The 18,361-nt window shown below is 36.8% G+C and overlaps 1 protein-coding gene across 1 annotated transcript in view; it reads right to left on the reverse strand.

Annotated features, from left to right (window-relative positions):
• Positions 1–288: 288 nt before the first annotated feature.
• The window catches only part of LOC108711120 (transmembrane protein 117), an 86,089-nt gene continuing 68,016 nt past the window's right edge, over positions 289–18,361 (reverse strand). Inside the window, exons 7-8 of the mRNA XM_018252527.2 lie at positions 3,330–3,459; positions 289–1,223 (exon numbers count right to left, since the gene is read on the reverse strand). Coding sequence (XP_018108016.1) covers positions 604–1,223; positions 3,330–3,459 — 750 coding nt within the window. The 3' untranslated portion in view covers positions 289–603. The remainder of the gene's footprint in view (positions 1,224–3,329; positions 3,460–18,361) is intronic.

Genomic DNA, 18,361 nt, shown 5'->3' on the forward strand with positions numbered 1-18,361 from the left:
ATGTGGGCATATAGGGGAGAGATCCGCTCGTTTGCCAACATCGCCAAACAATTGGATCTCTCCGTGTATGGCCAGCTTTAGAGTGATTCCCTCCAGAAGCAATGTCAAATAACAGCTGCAAATCTGATGTTTGCATGGTGTAAAATTACACACCATGATAAATTTATTTTGGCAAATTTTATTTTACACAGCATAATAAATAGGCCCCTTACACTTATCCTATAAACATTACGTTATACTAATTCACTTATTTTTTGTTCTGAAACTGCAAATCAAGGAAGCATAAAATGAATTAAAAAAAAATTGGTTTATTAAAGTATGATATAATCAAGGCACAGCGATTCATCTGTAAATATGTGTATGCCAACTAATGTCACATTAGCTTGTATACTACAGAGGTGTGTAACTACTTTCTAAGGAATGTTACAACAGAGGCACATATAGCACAATACAAAAGTGTGCAAGTTGTACAGTTGTGAGCACCTTTAAGGAAATATGGTTTAGTGCTGTCAAATTTAAACATATATTTCTATTACAAAATGTATTACGAAATAAGAAACCACACACAAAACAGTTCATTATTGCCACGTGTTTGTACCATAGTTAGCTTTCAGGGTCTTCAGTGGGAATACAGTGTTCTGATGATCTCGGTGTCTCAGAGGCCAGTGAAGGAGAAGGGCAATTTGATATTTCACTGGATTTTGTCTTGATTGAAATTAAAGTTGGCTCATGTAGGCATAAAGGCTCTTCCACCACTGCCTGTAGATTCTCTATAGTTATACTCATTTCTTTGCTGTGCTCAGAGAGGGATTTCCTCTTGATACGTGTGTATGTTTTGTCTTTATTTTCCATCCCAAGTTCACTTTTTTTAAATCGACCAAAGAACAATATGAAAAATCCAAATAAGACAAAGACCATAATACTTGGAATAAAGGCCAGACATTTAACATTCAGACTTGCCCCAATAAACCTACTGTGCAAGAACATATCCCCCTCAACGTAGGTCTTGTTGGTGTATGGGTCTGTGTTATTTGATCGCCATTCATACGTTAATGTTGTCTTGTTGAGATTTTGTAAACTTTCAGCATCTTCAACAGTGTATATCTTCTTTCCTGGACCTATATACTGGCCGTAAGCGGATGGCTGGTAAAATATTTGATTTTTCCACATATTAAGATCAAGGATGAGCACAAGAAATATAATGCCATAGTTAAACCATTTTCCTGCATGGAAAAAAAGAAGTACAGAGAGAGTTTTGTAACCATCACATTTACAGGTGATTATTCAAACATAATAATGTGTACAAACAGGCTTAATATAGTAAAATAGCTGCCATACTGTATATTCACTGTAGTGCAGACTATTATACTGCATTTGCTAATTTCCAAATGACTAAGAAAGTGACATATTCTGTTTTCTAAAGAATTCCCTAGAAAAACTGAAGGAATTCTGGGAAAAAGGCCCAGGATCAGCCTTAAGGGTATTCCATGTGGATGCAGAGAAAATATAATCCCAAAACAGACAGTTGTAATTAATATATTAATATTATATTCACCAAATATTTGGGAGAGCTGTACAAGCAGCTAACAACCTCCTCTCATGCAGACATGTGTCCATGAACAAAGTGCCCTTTTGCAATAAATTATGAATTAAAAATGTTGATAAGCCAGCATTGCCCCTTTCCAGTTTTATACTGTAAACACTATTTCTGCTGTCTAGGCTGTAAGTCTTATTTACAATCTTAAGATGCAGCACAAAGAGTAAAACGGTGTCCTTTCAAATGCTTTTCAACAAGGTACTGGTGCTAATATGCCCTCCTTATAATTGCCTCTAGCATTAAAACACCAGGGGGCACATTTACTAAGGGTCGAATATCAAGGGTTAATTAACCCTTGATATTCGACCATCGAAGTAAAATCCTTCGACTTCTAATATCGAAGTCAAATGATTTACTGCAAATACTTCAATCGAACGATCAAAGGAAAATCCTTCGATCGAACGATTAAATCCTTCGAATTGAACGATTCGAAGGATTTTAATCAATCGATCGAAGGATTTTCCTTCGATCAAAAAAAGCTTAGAAAACTTATGGGGAAGGTCCCCATAGGCTAACATTGTAGCTCCGTAGATTTAAAGTGCTGAAGTAGGTAGTCTAAGTTTTTTTTAAAGAGACAGAACTTCAACTATCGAATGGTCGAATAGTCGAACGATTTTTAGTTCGAATGGTTCGATTCGAAGTCGAAGGTCGAAGTAGCCAAAAAAAAAACTTTGAAATTCAAAATTTTTTTACTTCGAATCCATCACTTGAGCTAAGTAAATGTGCCCGCAGGTGTTTCTGCTTTGCTGGATACGTTTTGAAGCACAGCTTTACACACAAAGAATTGCACTCTACGGCCATCTTCAGCACTTCAAAAAGATCTTAATTTGCTACGGTAAAGAGGCAAGTGTAGATAGAGGAAATGAAAAAAAACTAATAATAATAGTATCATGAAAATTGGTTATATAAGGAGAATAGCAACCTGTACACTGCTAACTCAGCAGCAGTCAAAAGGCACATTACTCCCTTCAGTCATTGTCTACTTACATTAGTGGAGAGTTCTAAAGATTGTACAGATTATCACCTGTAAATGAGCACCAGTGTGTTCTCTGCCACACGGGTAGAGCTATTTGCAAACCTTACCACTGATGTTAATCGTGTTATTTATATGCATGGCTTGGGGAATAGATTAGTGTCTCTACTAGAGAGATTTTTATACTAGTAATGGGGAGAAATATTTCTCCCCATTTTTCTTTACTTCCTCTCATGGGTAACTTGAGCCTTTGGATATCTACTGATCAATATACATAGACCTACAACAGAAAGATTGCTTTTACCTTAACTTGTATGTTATATGTTTCTTTATTATAATTCCAACAGTACTCATAATATCCCAGATACCTGCCACAAAAGATAGTTTGGACAGCAGAATTGTGAAGAATCCTTTATTTATTGGTCTATTTGGTAACATTATAGTTATCAAACCCCCTTGTTTTTTTCTTATAACCATGCAGAATTTAGGCAACTGTACATAAAACACATAACATTGCTACCCAATATGGAAAATGGCAGTTAGCACTGCTTAGCAAATATTAAAACTCCTGGGACAGTCCAGAAGCAGCTACAGCTGCAGCTAAAGGCTGGCATTTCCGTGTTTTAAGTGATTTTAAGTTCTATGTGGGCATTTTGCCCTTCTTTAAATATTGTTTTTGTCATGACATAGGCTCTGCCAAACAACAGATATTTACTATGTGTAGCTAGTGCATCCTCCATTACTATCAGTTAAACCTACCTGTAATATGTATGTGATATTCTTCTTTAAAAATCCGATGGAAGTATGGAACTCTGAACTGTAAGTGAGCAGTAGGCAATCCCGGAAGGTTAACATCAACATCGCCCATAAAGTGTGGAAATTCCCAGTCCTGCAAAAATACAGAAATTGCAAGATAAATCATTCTTCAGAGTGCATTATATTATTTTACTGTTGTGCTGTGCTGCTTTTAAGAATTTTAAAATACCTTATGCAATGAGTACATAAGAACAGTATAATATATTTACATTTAAATATGAAGCTACTACAACGAATAGAAGAAACAAACAGAAACATTTTCAGAGAACTATGAAGCTAAAAAACATTGGCCTAACTTCCAGATCTACAGATCTACACAGCCAATAAGATCTTAAGGTTTGTGATTTGCTGTTTCACAGTTTAAGCAATCTTAATTTCATTAAATAAATGATTAATGTCCCGTCGCCAGGTGTCAGACTTAACTGTAAAAAACGATTTTATGTATTCACAATTGAACTGGGCTACAGAAAAAAGCACACAAGGCAGATTACACTGGAATATAGAACCTAAGCCTGGTGACAAATTAAATACTGTATTGCTAGAGCCAACTGCCAGACAATACAAAGAACAATAGATGTACATTAAAGCACTTGAACTGTACATGAACTATGATTATACATCCAGCTAGTTTAGGCAGAAAATACATTTTGATTTCTCATAAAAGGCAAATGTATAAAATTGAATAATATAATAAAGTATTATAAGTGTATTTTAATTTCGTTTTTTTCAAAAAAAGCATGTAAATTACAGATTATTAGTGCCTAAAAAATCTACTGCCTGCTACGCCTAACAACATTTTTGTTCCGACCATTGTGGACATCCTTGTTGGACAACCGAAACATTGGATTACCGTAATAAACTTTTCTTTTTTTAAACTCCAGTTGTTTTTTTCTACAAATCCTGTGAGTGCCATCACCTTGTATCCTATATATATATATATACATGTCTTATTCAATTATTTTATACAAACCATATAAACAGCTTTGTAATAATAGTAACAGTCTATATATAATCCAAAGGCTTCTGATCAAGTGTCCTCTCATTAGCACAAAAGTCATAGAAGATGATTTTTTCTTTTACTTGATACATCTAATTATCTGAACATATCTGCTAAAGTGTTTTGTAATACTCATTATGGAAAATGAATTTCCCCAAACAGCACTTAGCAGGTTCAACAGCACAAATGAGAAAACATCACTGCATGACAGTGTAAATCAGATCTCCCCCTCTGGAGCTATGATGCAGCTGAGAAATCATTCAAATGCAAGTATGTTTTCTTCTCTGGTGCTCATACTGGAATTTACCAAGTAATTTGTATTGAAAATTAAGCCATTGACCGACCAGACATATATTAAAGGGCAACTAACAACAGAAAATAAAACACTGAAGACTAAATAATATACAGCTTCTTTTAGTATCAGACGGTATTAGGGTGTATTAGGGTATCACTTACCAACACAGCTCTATAGCTACCTATTTCTAAATTTCTGCTGAACTTCTGTAACAATGTTGTGCACACAGTGATGACTACAGGTAAACAAGAGAGGATCATAGGCTTTGGTGGAAATAATAAACATGTCCTGTCCTGTACCCCTCACCCCCCCCCCATCCAGCTCTACCACTGGATTCATGCAGACATTTTCACGCTTCAACTGGGGTGTGATTTTTTATTTTTCTTGAAAAAATTAATTAATTAGGCACCCAAGGGCCATCCCCAAAAGCTGCCGCCCTAGGCATACCTATATATAAATACAACCAGGGCTGTATTGACATAGCAGGCACCCCTAGGCCTGCTGCCTTTCATTGCCCCTGTCCCCTCCCCTTCCTTAGTGCACATGGGTCCGGAGTTCTGGGGATTGGTGCACAGGAGATTTGAAAAACTATTTTATCTACTGCCAATCCTCAGTGCTTCCGAACCAATGTGGGTGTGGTTGGGCGGCATGCCACCCCTAAAATTCTGCAGCCCTAGACCTGGGCCTTTGTGGCCTTTCCACAAATCCAGGCCTGAATACAACCCTGCTTACACTATAGTATCACATCTGCTTTTCAGCAAGCCAATAATATGTATTAGCAGGGGTACACAGCACATAGCTCCTAGCCATTTGTACCCCTGTGGGTAGGAAGAAGTGCAATGATGCTCACCCAATGGTTCTCCATAGGACTGCAATTTGATTTGGCCACTCTGCACATAGGTGTCCAAAACAAGATGAGCTCTGCTCATTTGGTAACCTTACCAGATGAGTGTCTCTTAAAGTATATGACCAGCTTTTTGTAGACATGAAGAATCAGCATAGTCCATGGAAGTTGCAAATTAATATGATGTATAAAAATATCATAAATGTTTAATACTTTTTCATAGAGGACAAAAAAAAAATCAACATTTCAAGGAAAAACATAACAACCCAGCTGGGAAACGTAAATTAATTAACTTAGTTAGAACTGATTCTTTTTATCCCCTGAGCTCCCCAAAGTAGGCATCCCAAGCTTAATTACAGATGCGAGAGAATTCTCCAAGAGAATCATCTTGATCAGAGCTGCATCAGTCATCTTGATGTTATCTAACACACTGGGATTAAAGTGCAAGTTTTGCTTGCCAATATTTCACCGTAATCAAACTTGAAAAGGACAGATATAGTTCTGTTTAGGTGTTTGGGGCTACAAAAAAATGTTTAAAGCCTTCGACATGAATTTATGAAACCAAAAACATTTAAGTATCAGAACAGGCTGAATGCTCATTGTAGTATCCTCTTAACTGGAAGGACCTAGATAAATGTTTTTGTGCACTGTTTCTTTATGTACCCAACTCTGTGGTTGCTGGCCTATTATGTCTTAACCATTGATAATATAGGGGAGAATATTGATAGTTGGAATTCAATGACAATGGCATGGAGCAACACAGTTATAGAAGCTAGTTGTTACCCTTTAAAATACAAGGTAATAAATGATAATATATAACAATTAGAAGTAAATTAACTTGTATGTATTTTCCTGTTATAATTATATCACTAAAAGGCTTTAGTAATCTAATCAGAGATCACCCACAAGTAACAATCAGAAATAATTTAAAGAAATGTTGCTTCATTTATACTGTTCACAGCATCTTTACCTAGGTGTGTGCTGGGCCCTATTTTTTTCTACATACTGTCAAGGTACCATGTGGCCATACATTTGGGAGTCGCACCACCACTGTTGCTGATGTTCACTGCAGTATTAGGGGTGCTCCTTAATCTTATAAAGCATGGATGGGTAGAACACAGCTCTTAAGTCAAAAGGTTACGTGCTGGAGTATTGGGGCCTGCTGAAGTACCATTAGTCAGCTTTGGACAGCTATGAACAAATTTAATAAAGTAGAAACTGGAACTGGTTTGTGTGGCATTTTACCTGCAGCTGACTTAGGGTGATTTTTTTATACAGAAGTGAAATAATTACTCCACTATAAAATATTTTATTGCATAATACAAGGGAATCACGATACAAGGTTTTATTACTATACCTTTTACTGATGTGTTCTCTACTTAGGTCCCCTTTTGGAAACCTGCCGTACACGAGGCAAGATTTGAAGCACATGAGGTCAGACCATGGGATAATCTGCAATGCCCCTTGCTCCATCTGTAGCTCATATTTTTATGAGACAGGTTTTTTTTTATGCTAAATGACTTTTGAATTATCTGACTTTAACCTGGGTACTAAATTTGAGACTGTGCCTCAATAAAGATAGGACATATCTTAGATTTATTTTTTTATATCCTGATGCATTTAGTTCTAGAGTTTTGGCAGCAGTTCAAATATTGTAAGTCTCACAGCTGCAGAAACATTTTTCACTGTAATAAAAGGAAAAAGTAAGCAAAGCGGTTTTCAACTTCAAAAGCTACCTTAACTATAAAATCTCACTGCGCTTAAACCAGCAAGTTCCAAAGAGAAAGCAAAACATCCCAAAGGTAATATATGCCAAAACTGCTCCCAGCAATACCACAGAATAGATTTTTTTTTCTATACGCATTCATTACCTCTTTGACAGAGCTGTAGTGTAGATGTGGAACAGATCCAAAGCGGCAGTCAAACTGCAAAAAATCCGTTTATTGGGGAGTGTACACTCCCCAATAAACGGATTTTTTGCAGTTTGACTGCCGCTTTGGATCTGTTCCACATCTACACTACAGTTCTACATATTGATTTGGGTTATCGGACACAGGATACCCGTGGACAGGTCTGATCTAAGCATGTGGTGAGCTCCTTTCATACTAAATTGTGCTCTTTGACAGAGCCTTGTATTTTTATTATCCATGATATATTATGACTGAATAGATTAGTTTTGCTGTTTTCCCCTTTCCCATATCCCTTAATTAGCCTGTTAAAATGTAAAAGGTAAACGATATAATTATGTAGCATTATTTATAGATTCTCTCTATATTTAAGAGTGTAATATAAAAAATATTCAACAATTGTTAAACTTGCTTTATTTAAAAAATCACAAAGGTTAAACCAATAAACCCAATGATTTTTAATTCAGGTAACTGTTTATTATTTATACATAGTATCCAGCAGAGGAATGAAAATGTATGAAAATTCATATTGGAACAGTAAATAACAGCATCATAAAATGAGAATGAGATCTAAGTCCACTCTGCTGGCATGTTTGGAGTTTGCCTTTGTTATTGGTCACATTCAAAACCTGATAAAAGATTATACAACTAAATCTCTGTATCATGTTTTATTGTATTACATGAAATTCTAGGCTCTTTTGTGATGTGGTAAATATGTAATTTTACTCAGTTCTGAACATACAGCTGATCTGTATATGTACAGATCTCTCTATGCATCAGTTTAAGGGTAATGATGGAACAAAGCAACTGCAAATCACTAACTATGCAACCCAACAAGTCTATGAACATTTCTGGTAAATGCAACTATGCATGTATTCAAGTAATATTTGTGAATGGGGGGGGGGGTGTAAATGGACCCTAAGTTTCATGTTACAGCCCTTAAATCTCATTATAAAAAAAAATTTACTGCTTACCTCCTCTTCATCCTGGACATTTATTTAGCAAATATCTATGTAAAGAATCACAGCAAAACACTGAACAAGTATAAAATTACTGTCCCTTGACGAATCAGAAGATTGCCACTCTCTTTCGCGGGACGCATTAATCTACTAAAAATGATATTTTTACCCAAGTTTTTATATGCGTTTCATAATGCACCTATTATACCCCCCAAACGGTGGTTTGCAACAGTAGATGGTATAATGCGGGGCTTTATACGGGCAGGACAACGGCCAAGGATTAAGTGGCAGACTCTAAAGGCCCCAGTTGCTAGAGGCGGTTTGGCGCTCCCAAACATTCTACTCTATTTTTATGCCAGTCAGTTAGTCTATGCCTGGTGGTGGCTGAACCCTAACCCAAACAATCAGGCGGTGGTCCTCGAGGCAGGAGTAATTTCCTCATTTGAAGCATTGCCCAATCAGCTGCATAGAGGTCTCTCCTCCATATATTCCCTTACGCCTTGTATGAAAACGGTGTGTACAGTATTCCAGAGGGCAGTGATGTCCCCATATAGAAAAAAGAGCAAGTAGTCAAGGTGGTCCCCCGTATGGGGCAATAATGATCTCCCTCAACTCAGATTGCTACCTGATGCAGCCACCTGGGCAGCGGCTGGGATCAAAGTCCTTGGAGATGTTGTTAGGCCTGGGGAGTTTAAGCAGTTTCCCCTACTGCAGGAGGATTTTGGCTTGCCCAACCGTATGCTCTTTCGTTTTCTCAGATTACGCCATGCACTCCTGACTCAGTTCCCCCGAAAGGGCTCTAGAGTTGACAGAGACCTCACATGAAAGGTATCTGAGACGCCCTGAGCTTCAGAAACCACTTAGTTGGTTTTATACCCTTCTTGTCCAAGATGCCTTTGACCCACTGCAGCAATTTTGCCAGAAATGGCAGCCTGACTTCCCCCAACTAGATGAGGGCTCATGGAAAGATATTCTCAGCCAAATACCCGAGGTAAATATTTCCATCAGAGATAGGTACATTCACATCAAGTTTCTTAATCGCATTTACCTGACACCTCACAGACTGGCCCGGATCTACCCTGGACTTCCAGGTGTATGCCTCAAATGTAATATTGATCAGGGAAACTACATGCATGTGTTTTGGGACTGTCCTCATATTCAGAGATTCTGGGCAGAGGTTTTGGCGTATGGTGCACTTAAGCTTGGACTCCCTAATGTTCACTCTCCTGAGCTCTGTTTGTTGAGCATTACTGAAGGACTATCGCTGACCTCTTATGAACGGATGAGTCTGCTGCAACTGCTACACTTTGCCAAGAAAGCCATTCTGATGACCTGGAAAGCAACAGCACCCCTGACAATAGGCTTCTGGAAAAAGCTTATAAATGACGTTCTCCCTAGCCAAAAACGTACTTACTTAATCAGAGGCTGCCCAGATAAATTTGGGAAGATATGGGGTGGCTGGCTAGAAAGAGACATGGTTACCTAGATACTTATCCTCTCCTTGGGCCGAGCCCGTGCCTAGGATGGTATTGACATAAACTTTGATTGAAGCTCTGTATAGAGGAGCCCATCCCCCCCTTCCCTTTACAATCTTTTTCTTTCTTCTTCCATTCCCTATTTTCAATCTCTATCCCCCCCTTCTCTTTAACTTTCCTTTCCTAAACTACTATGGTTGAAAAAATCTCAATAAAGAAAATCTTGCAAAAAAAAAATCAGAAGATTTCTTCTAATTTTAATTAATGTAGTATGCATATGCCTATTGCTTCGAGCAGTGCGCCTTCCTGATTTCTCATGCCTAAATTCTTCCTAAAATATTCTTTGCCATCTATTAGTAATTTCTTGATCTTCTCAAAATCTTTATCCTGTATATACTGTAGTTTGTTCTATTATAGACCTTCATATATTATATATTTGAGACAAAATATTTGTGGAATGCTCTGGAGAACATACAGAATAATGATTGTGATTGAAGGAGCCATACAGCAAAGATAGTGGGGCTCATTTATCAACACTGGGCAAATTTGCCCATGGGCAGTTACCTATAGCAACCAATCAGTGATTAGCTTTTTGAAGCCATTTGCAAGTAGGACAATGTATGCAGCAATCTGATTGGTTCTCATGGGTTACTGCCCATGGGCAAATTTGCCCAGTGTTGATAAATGACCCCCATTGAACTAGTACATACAGTATATTCATTAGCCTACTGTTCGGGCCCAGCATTAATGTTGAACTTAGTTAGGCGTTTATAGTCATATACAAGAAAGAAAATACAAAGACAATTGGATATAAGCAAAAAATAATATATAGGCTAAAATTGGGTGAATGAAAAGGAGAGTTTGTAGTCAAGGCAGAAGCCAGGAGCAATCAAGAAGCCAAAACCAACAACAGACACATACAGTATTGTTAGGCAGAGTTTTACAATAGGAAAGTGTTATTTGCAATACTTTAAAACGGCTAAAAAACTGCTTTATTAACATAGGTGCTTAATTGTAGCTTTTCAGTTTCCAGTAGCAACAAATCAGAAAATTGTTTTGAACAGTCCACTACTAGTTATAAAATGAAAGCAGGGACCTGATTGGGTGCTATGGCAACTGAGCACCTAGGTTTGTAAATGAGTCCCATACAGGCACTCTGTACACTGTTTTGATGTTGTCCCCTGGGAATTGTAAAGTCTGGGTCTTGCTGTATTTTGGTGCAGAGCCCTTCAGGGAAGGGAGGCTTGACTACTGCCAAATGATTGAGACTTAAATATCAGAGAAAGGAAAGGAGCACCAGGACAATACATTACAAACAGACTTCTCAAATCTATTACTGAAAAATTCTAAAAACATACAAGTGAGACATAGCAGGTGAATTCACATTGAATTTCCACGTTTTGCCACCAGCAAATAAATCCGAGAACTCGCCGGCGAAAAATCCGTCACGTCAGAATGGTCATGTGCATAAAAATTTTCGCGGGTAAAAATTATTCGGATGCACATTGACTTTAATGCATTTGGACAAAATAGGCGCACGTATAAAAATTGCTGCGGGCGTCAAAATGATTTTGACACCAATTGACTTCAATGTGTTTTGCAAATTTTTCACGTTTTGCGAATTTCGGGACATATTTGCCAATCACTAGTGAAGACAGCCTTGATGTGTTTTGTGGCAGATAGCCACTTCCTCAGGAGACAATAGTCTTTTGCTATTATCCACTTATAGCACAATTAATTAAAATTTTGTCAAAAATACATTTTATAAACAGTTTAAATATTCAGTGTATACAACTGACGAGTCAGAGTTTCAAGACACACCCATTGGGGCACTGATGGCTCAGCTTATTCTAGTCAGTGGCTGAATCAGGGTATGGTACATAAAGGTTTACGCAAAATTTATGTGAACAAGGCACCAGGGCCAGACAGAATACACCCTCGAATACTGAAAGTTTAGTTCAGTTTTAGCCAGGTCTCTATTTCTGGATTGATAAATAAATGTAAACAAACATGAAATTTGGCCACCAAAACATATAGGATTTGAATAGCTACAGTCTGTAGATAGCTATTTCTAAATGGCTGAGGAATGTATTCCAAAGTTCATTGTTTTGGATCAAGTTTATAAAAAGGGTGAAAGTCATCGAGTTTCTGTGGTTAATTATAATGAAGTACGTAGATATTACATTATGAAAATGTGGGTATGGGTCCTCACTGCATAATGATAATGTTTTTAAAGGTGCATTTCAACCTAAAATAAGATACAATAGATCATCAAATCTTGTCTCTAAAGTTGCTCCAACAGTGAGTCTAGGAATAATGGTAATAAAATAGTATGTGCCTCTAAAGGTGTATACATGTATACAGTTCTGGATGGCTACATACAGCAGTATTATCATTGAGGGTAGGTGATCATACTAAGAAGAAATCCAGACCAGAAAAAGATGGATATTTTATCCATGAAATTACAAATAATTTGAACGTTTACTTTGGATAGTATGTATTTGATATATATTGTGAAACATCATATAACAGTAACATTTCCTAATAAACACATAAATCCCCCATAAATATAGAATTGCATGCATCCAAAAATTGCACTTTGCACAATGATCTGAATTCATAACTGAGATTTTGGAGGGATTTATCAAAATATGATAAAAAAAATAGAAAAATTCATTCACTTTATATTCATTCCTATGGTATTTTTAAAATTGTATTTATGATATGGTGAACTATAACTTTCACCCATTGATAGAAATGTCTTTAGCATGGAGCACCAGTGGGACACAGTCTCTCAGAAATAATCCTTTATTGATTTCATTAAAATCAAGGAACATATCAAAAACCATACGCTTGACGCGTTTCGTAGCTACCAGCACTTTCTCAAAAGCCGTATGGTGTGTAAGCCCACCCCTTAGGAATTTAAAATGTAAATATAAATTTGCAAATTTTCTTGCGCAAGAATATGTAGTTATCGCATTTGCAGAAAATAACGCTACGTACAAATTAATGCCTGGTTTACTAAACAGCGAAATGTATGAAAGACAATATTAAAGTAAAAATATTCGCAAAATGTTACCGCCATTTATATAGTGGTGGCAAATAATTTTTTCGACAGAAAATTTTCTAGGGGACAGGAAATATCCCATAACACCTTGTTTTACCCATCATTCTTGTTCATGTTGCCATTTCTGACAGGAGAAGAGAGAAGTGACAGGATAATCAAAGATGTTTTGGATTATTCTTTTGTCTGCGGCTACAGCAGCTTTTTCAGATGAAAGACAAATTATGGCTAGAAGGGATCAAAGGCTTCGTCAGCCTAGATTAAACTACATTTATATGATGCACACAGGTTGATTGGTAAAACTTGTTTATTAATTTTTTTTATATGATTCTATTGGCAGGAGGTAAGTCTTGTGACTGGATGTATTGAAATGTGGATGTATATGATGCATACATGTTTGATTGGGTGAAATCTGTTTACTGTGTTGTTGAGAATATCTATAAAATTTAGCAGTTTTGAAGATACATATCTGGCCATAAATTATGCAAGAATAAATGCCATAAAACAAGACTATTTTATAGCATATATATTCACAAAACTTAATTTGCAACTCGCAGAATTTACCACTAACGTAAGCTGGACCGGCAGTGATCGCAATGACTTCTGAGCGCATATCAGTTTAGTAAACGCAGTCGCTGCGAATAGTTTGGCAGAAACATATTCACAGCGATAACATGCGGAAACATATAGTCAAATTAACTACTACATTTTAAGTAAGTCCCAAATCAAAACAAGAGACCTCCCATTCTTGGTTCAACCCCCCATAGATATCAACTGTCTTAAGGTGATAAATCCAATACGCCAAAAGTTTTTTCTCAACATCACCTTTTCTCACATTATGTCTTGACTTACCTACAATCTGGAACATTACCTCAGCCCTACTGTTATGTCTATCACACCCATGTTTTGCAACAGCCGATCTTACATCATGTCTTTCTATGGCTGACATATGTTCCAAAAATCTGACACCAGCATTATGGGAGATTTTCCCTACATATTGGGCCCCACAATCACAAGTGGCCAAATAGACCACTCCTTTTAGACAATTAAAATACTGGTTAATATTATAAGACTTGCCCATATAAGTACTACTATAATAGCTAGAGACTTTAATCACCAAAAAAGCTTTACATCTGCCTCGGCCACACTCATAGGTGCCCTTGTATCTCAACCATGCTGAAATATTTATTTGGCCCCTGGAGCTATATTGACTCCTTGATATCCAAGAGGCTATATTAAGCCTTTTTCGGAAAACAAACATGGGTGTTGGATCCATAAGCCTAGACAACATTTGGTCCTGTAACAACACATCCCAGTGTTTCATCACACTACGGCGAATAGTATGGGCATCTCTACTGTAGTTATTACAATATCTCAATTTGAGACTTTGTTGGGTGCCCCCATAACCGTATAAATTGCCCCACTGGGATACCCCTAAGGCATGAACCCTTTGATTCATTACGAATCATTTCACCCATTGATAGTTATGGTTTTAAGATTCCCATAGGAATGAATAGAAAGAGAGTTTTTATGGTGAGCTCAAATCTCATATTTTGATAAATCTGCCCCCTAATGTCTATTACACAAAAACATAGCATTCCCATCAGTAGATATGGTGCCAGCTTTTTTTGACTGTAAAAAAGTAATTCAGTTTGCTGTGACTAAAGTATTCTGTGGACAAAGGTTAAGACTGTGCTGAGCAAAACCAGAAGTGTAAAGTTATAATGAGGAGAAAGTTTTCTCAAGAACTTCAGTGAGTGTACACAATGTGCTGCCTGTAAGGATTTCCTCTCAATACAGCAATGCTACTTTTTACTCTTTGTAAGGAAAAATCAAACTTAATTCTGTAAAAAAGTTAAAGCTTGACATTACAAAGAATCACAGCACAAACAATATTGCTGAGAAAGTAATTGATTTTTCAAAAGAAAGAATAAAGTGCAGTCGGTAAAAAAGCAATAAAAATGGTATTATTTAACATCATTTTTGGGAAAGGTTTCAGAGGATAATAAAAACACAAACTACTTTGAGTTTTATCAAGAAACAGACAGCTCTTGCACAGGATTGAATTAGAGAAAGCTGGCTTTCACATAGAGTAGCACAATCCTAACAAATAAATGGTACAGGTCACCTTAACTGAAAAAATGGTATTTTAACAATGAGTTACACGAGTTATTTTTATAAAGCAAGCAAGAGCAATAAAGGGAAGCTTATGGACAGTGGGATAACTTTAGACTATATACCTCCTCTGATGAAGCACCCAGTGGCGCAAAACGCATCAGGAGGCAGTGGCTGACACAAGGTAGGCAGACCTGGGGGGGGGAGAAACTGCACTGTGGTGTGTTTTTGAATGTATTCACATGAATTTTTGCTGTGGAAAAAATGCACAAATAAATGTTTTAAGTAAGAAGCCTTGCATGTCTCTAATTTATATGTAGCATTTGAAAGTGGACCCGTGCACAGTTCTTACTGTAAAGATAGCATATACCCCAAAACGTTATAATTAAATAATAACTATAGAGGAAGCAGAACCCCATGTCATGCGCACAGGGGGGCAGACCATGGGGTCTGCTTCCTCTATAGCTGAAAACAATACCCCCCCTCCCCAGCCACTCTCATACCTGCGGGCGGGAAAGCGGAATGCAGGCAGATGGGATAGTGGGGCAGGGTGGGCAGTGGGTGGTTGGGGGGCCAAGAATGAATTGCCATGTGCCAGGCCCCTCAGAAGATTTTTTTGCAGGAGGCCCAGTGCACACTACTTAAGTCACTGCTGCTAATGGACTAATGGGTAGATAGATAGATAGACAAGACAGACAGAAAGACAGACAGACAGATATCAACAAACTTTTTGTTTGTAAATAAAAGCTGCAAAGGTAGTGGAACTTTTCTGTTTGATTATGGCTTGGATGCCAATATAAGAGAGATATACCAGTAACATATAAACATTGGGCCAGATTCAATTTAGTGAAAAAAGGTTTATCACGTGAAAAGTCGTGGACAAGAGTCAATTTGAGATGCACTTCAATTCAGAAGAATTTATTTAATTATTTATTGCATGGAAAGTCTATTATAGTCTATGGAATAAAAACTTGGAATTGAATTCGGAGAAATGTTTTTTGTCCTCGAATTGAGTTTTCATGTGATAAACCATGAGATAACGTTTTCACACTTAATTGAATTGGGCCCATTATTGCTTATTTGACCAACATTTTGGCCACCTCGCTGAAGGAGACCGAATCATGTTCTTCCTATATAGAAAATAGAATATATAAAATGGTAAAGGTGGATAATGAGGATAATGAGGCACACATGGGTATTCTAAGATCATTAGCAACTGTGCTTAGTTTAAGGTTTCAGCATTTAAGCTTTTATTTGCTCAATAAGGTCAAAAATACCCCAGGAACCAAGCACTTCTAAATAAAAATAAAATCTGTCTCGACATAGATATCTACATACTTCTATGTAAATGTGCTATGTAATTACACTGAAGGTGCAGTTCTGGATTATGGATTTAAATTTGCTATGTTTTTTAAAACTTAGAAGGCTGATTTTCACAAACATGCCTAGTAATTAATATCTCTTTACAAAAAAAAGGGAGGAATAGAATTAGCGCCAGTAGTATTTAAACACATTTATAATTAATGTGAAATCCATATTTGCAATAATTACTCTTGAAAAAAACACAAGTTCATTAAAAGTAACAGTGTGCAATGTGCAAGCTCTAGTAAGGCATAAGATCACCTCTAGTTTTATTTATTAGATTCATTCAAAAAGCAAATTGAAAAGCTAATATCATTTTTACAAACCTCTATAAAAATATATTGCAATACATGTACTGTAATAATTATCAGCAATTTAACATTAACCACTTGCAATATACACAAATTTAATTAGTTTGACTATTTTTTTATGTTCTAAAAATCTAATTAAAGTCTATATAATGTGTTACCCCTGAGAATAATATAGCAAAGCACACATTAGGGACTTTTTTCAGTATTATAAAAACACTACTATATTTTCAGATTTTATGACTGGTTGTTGTTATGAAGGTGCTAACTAAGGTTTTTTTTTTACTCAGCTTTTATTGTTCCTGGCTTGAATGTAAGATTGTAAATTTGTTCAGAATATTTTGGAAAATTGGGGGTGCACACTGAGGAAAGATTAGTGCATGGGGGCTCTAATGTTGTTTTAATTCTTCCCCAGGCTTCTGATACCTTCTTTCGCATGCCCTTGATGTGCTAGTTTTTCTTACTGCCATCTCTCTTTTGATTTTTATTTCTTTGTTTAAGGGCTTTCACAAAGGTATTTTTTCTTTTTATAAAAATGCTTGTTGAGCACGTAAAGTTCATATTAACAAATACAAATAGACATAACTTCCTGCACAATAAATTTTGTTGATACGTTCTATAGGGAAAGAAAGCAAGCATAATTGGGGATAAATTATTCTAATATGCACATTGTTTAGGATGGTTAATAAAGGAACAAAATGCATAGGTAGTAATAACAAACTGACTAAAATAAGCCATAGAGTTACAGATCTTCTTGCTTGGCTTGGTCACCATGCAAGCAAATTTTAGCCCAATCCAGCCACCCATGTGGAGGTGCAAACACTCAGTCCTCAGGCTAATAGTTGGGGGCAATAAAACACCATCAGGTACAGACTGAAAGTACAGACTTATGCAGTCCTTAGCTAACAGGATTATTTTTTGACTGGTCTAATCAACTCAATTCGATTAAATCACATCATTCTGGTGCCATACATGATTCAATAGACCTTTGATGTGGTTGGAATTTAGTTTATGTCTAGGAATGGGCACCTTAAGGCCTTGCATTACCAACATATTAGGCCAGTCCATGCAATACCAACATATTAGGCCAGTCCATGCAATACCAACATATTAGGCCAGTCCATGCAATACCAACATATTAGGCCAGTCCATGCAATACCTACATATTAGGTCAGTCCATGCAATACCTACATATTAGGACAGCCCATGCAAAACCTACATATTAGGTCAGCCCATGCAAAAATATCTTAAGGTGTTTACCCAAATTGGTATTATACTTTCCATATACAGACCTATATTTTTAAAATATTTGTTAGGTAAAGTCCTCGATTGGGTTGGGAAACTGCAAAACGGTGGGGATTTGGTTTGAAAATCCCTGTCTCCTGTCTGCACAGGTGGGCTGTTGGTATCCTGAAGGGGTATTCGGACACAATGTGGGCTGTTTAGTTGTGGGGAGATTTGAATAAAAACTATAAATTTCATATTTCTTAATTGTGTCCCTGGCCATCCTAATTTTCCTCCCAAAATGTAGTGCACCATCGACATGTAAGTGTGCAAAGAAAGTCATTTTAAACTATGACCCTTCATCTTTACCACTCATTTAGTGCAAATGATCTATCAACAATATTTTTGTATTTCCTCTATTAAAC

The sequence above is a fragment of the Xenopus laevis genome, chromosome 3L (assembly GCF_017654675.1).
Source record: "Xenopus laevis strain J_2021 chromosome 3L, Xenopus_laevis_v10.1, whole genome shotgun sequence".
NCBI classification, from domain to species: Eukaryota; Metazoa; Chordata; class Amphibia; order Anura; family Pipidae; genus Xenopus; species Xenopus laevis.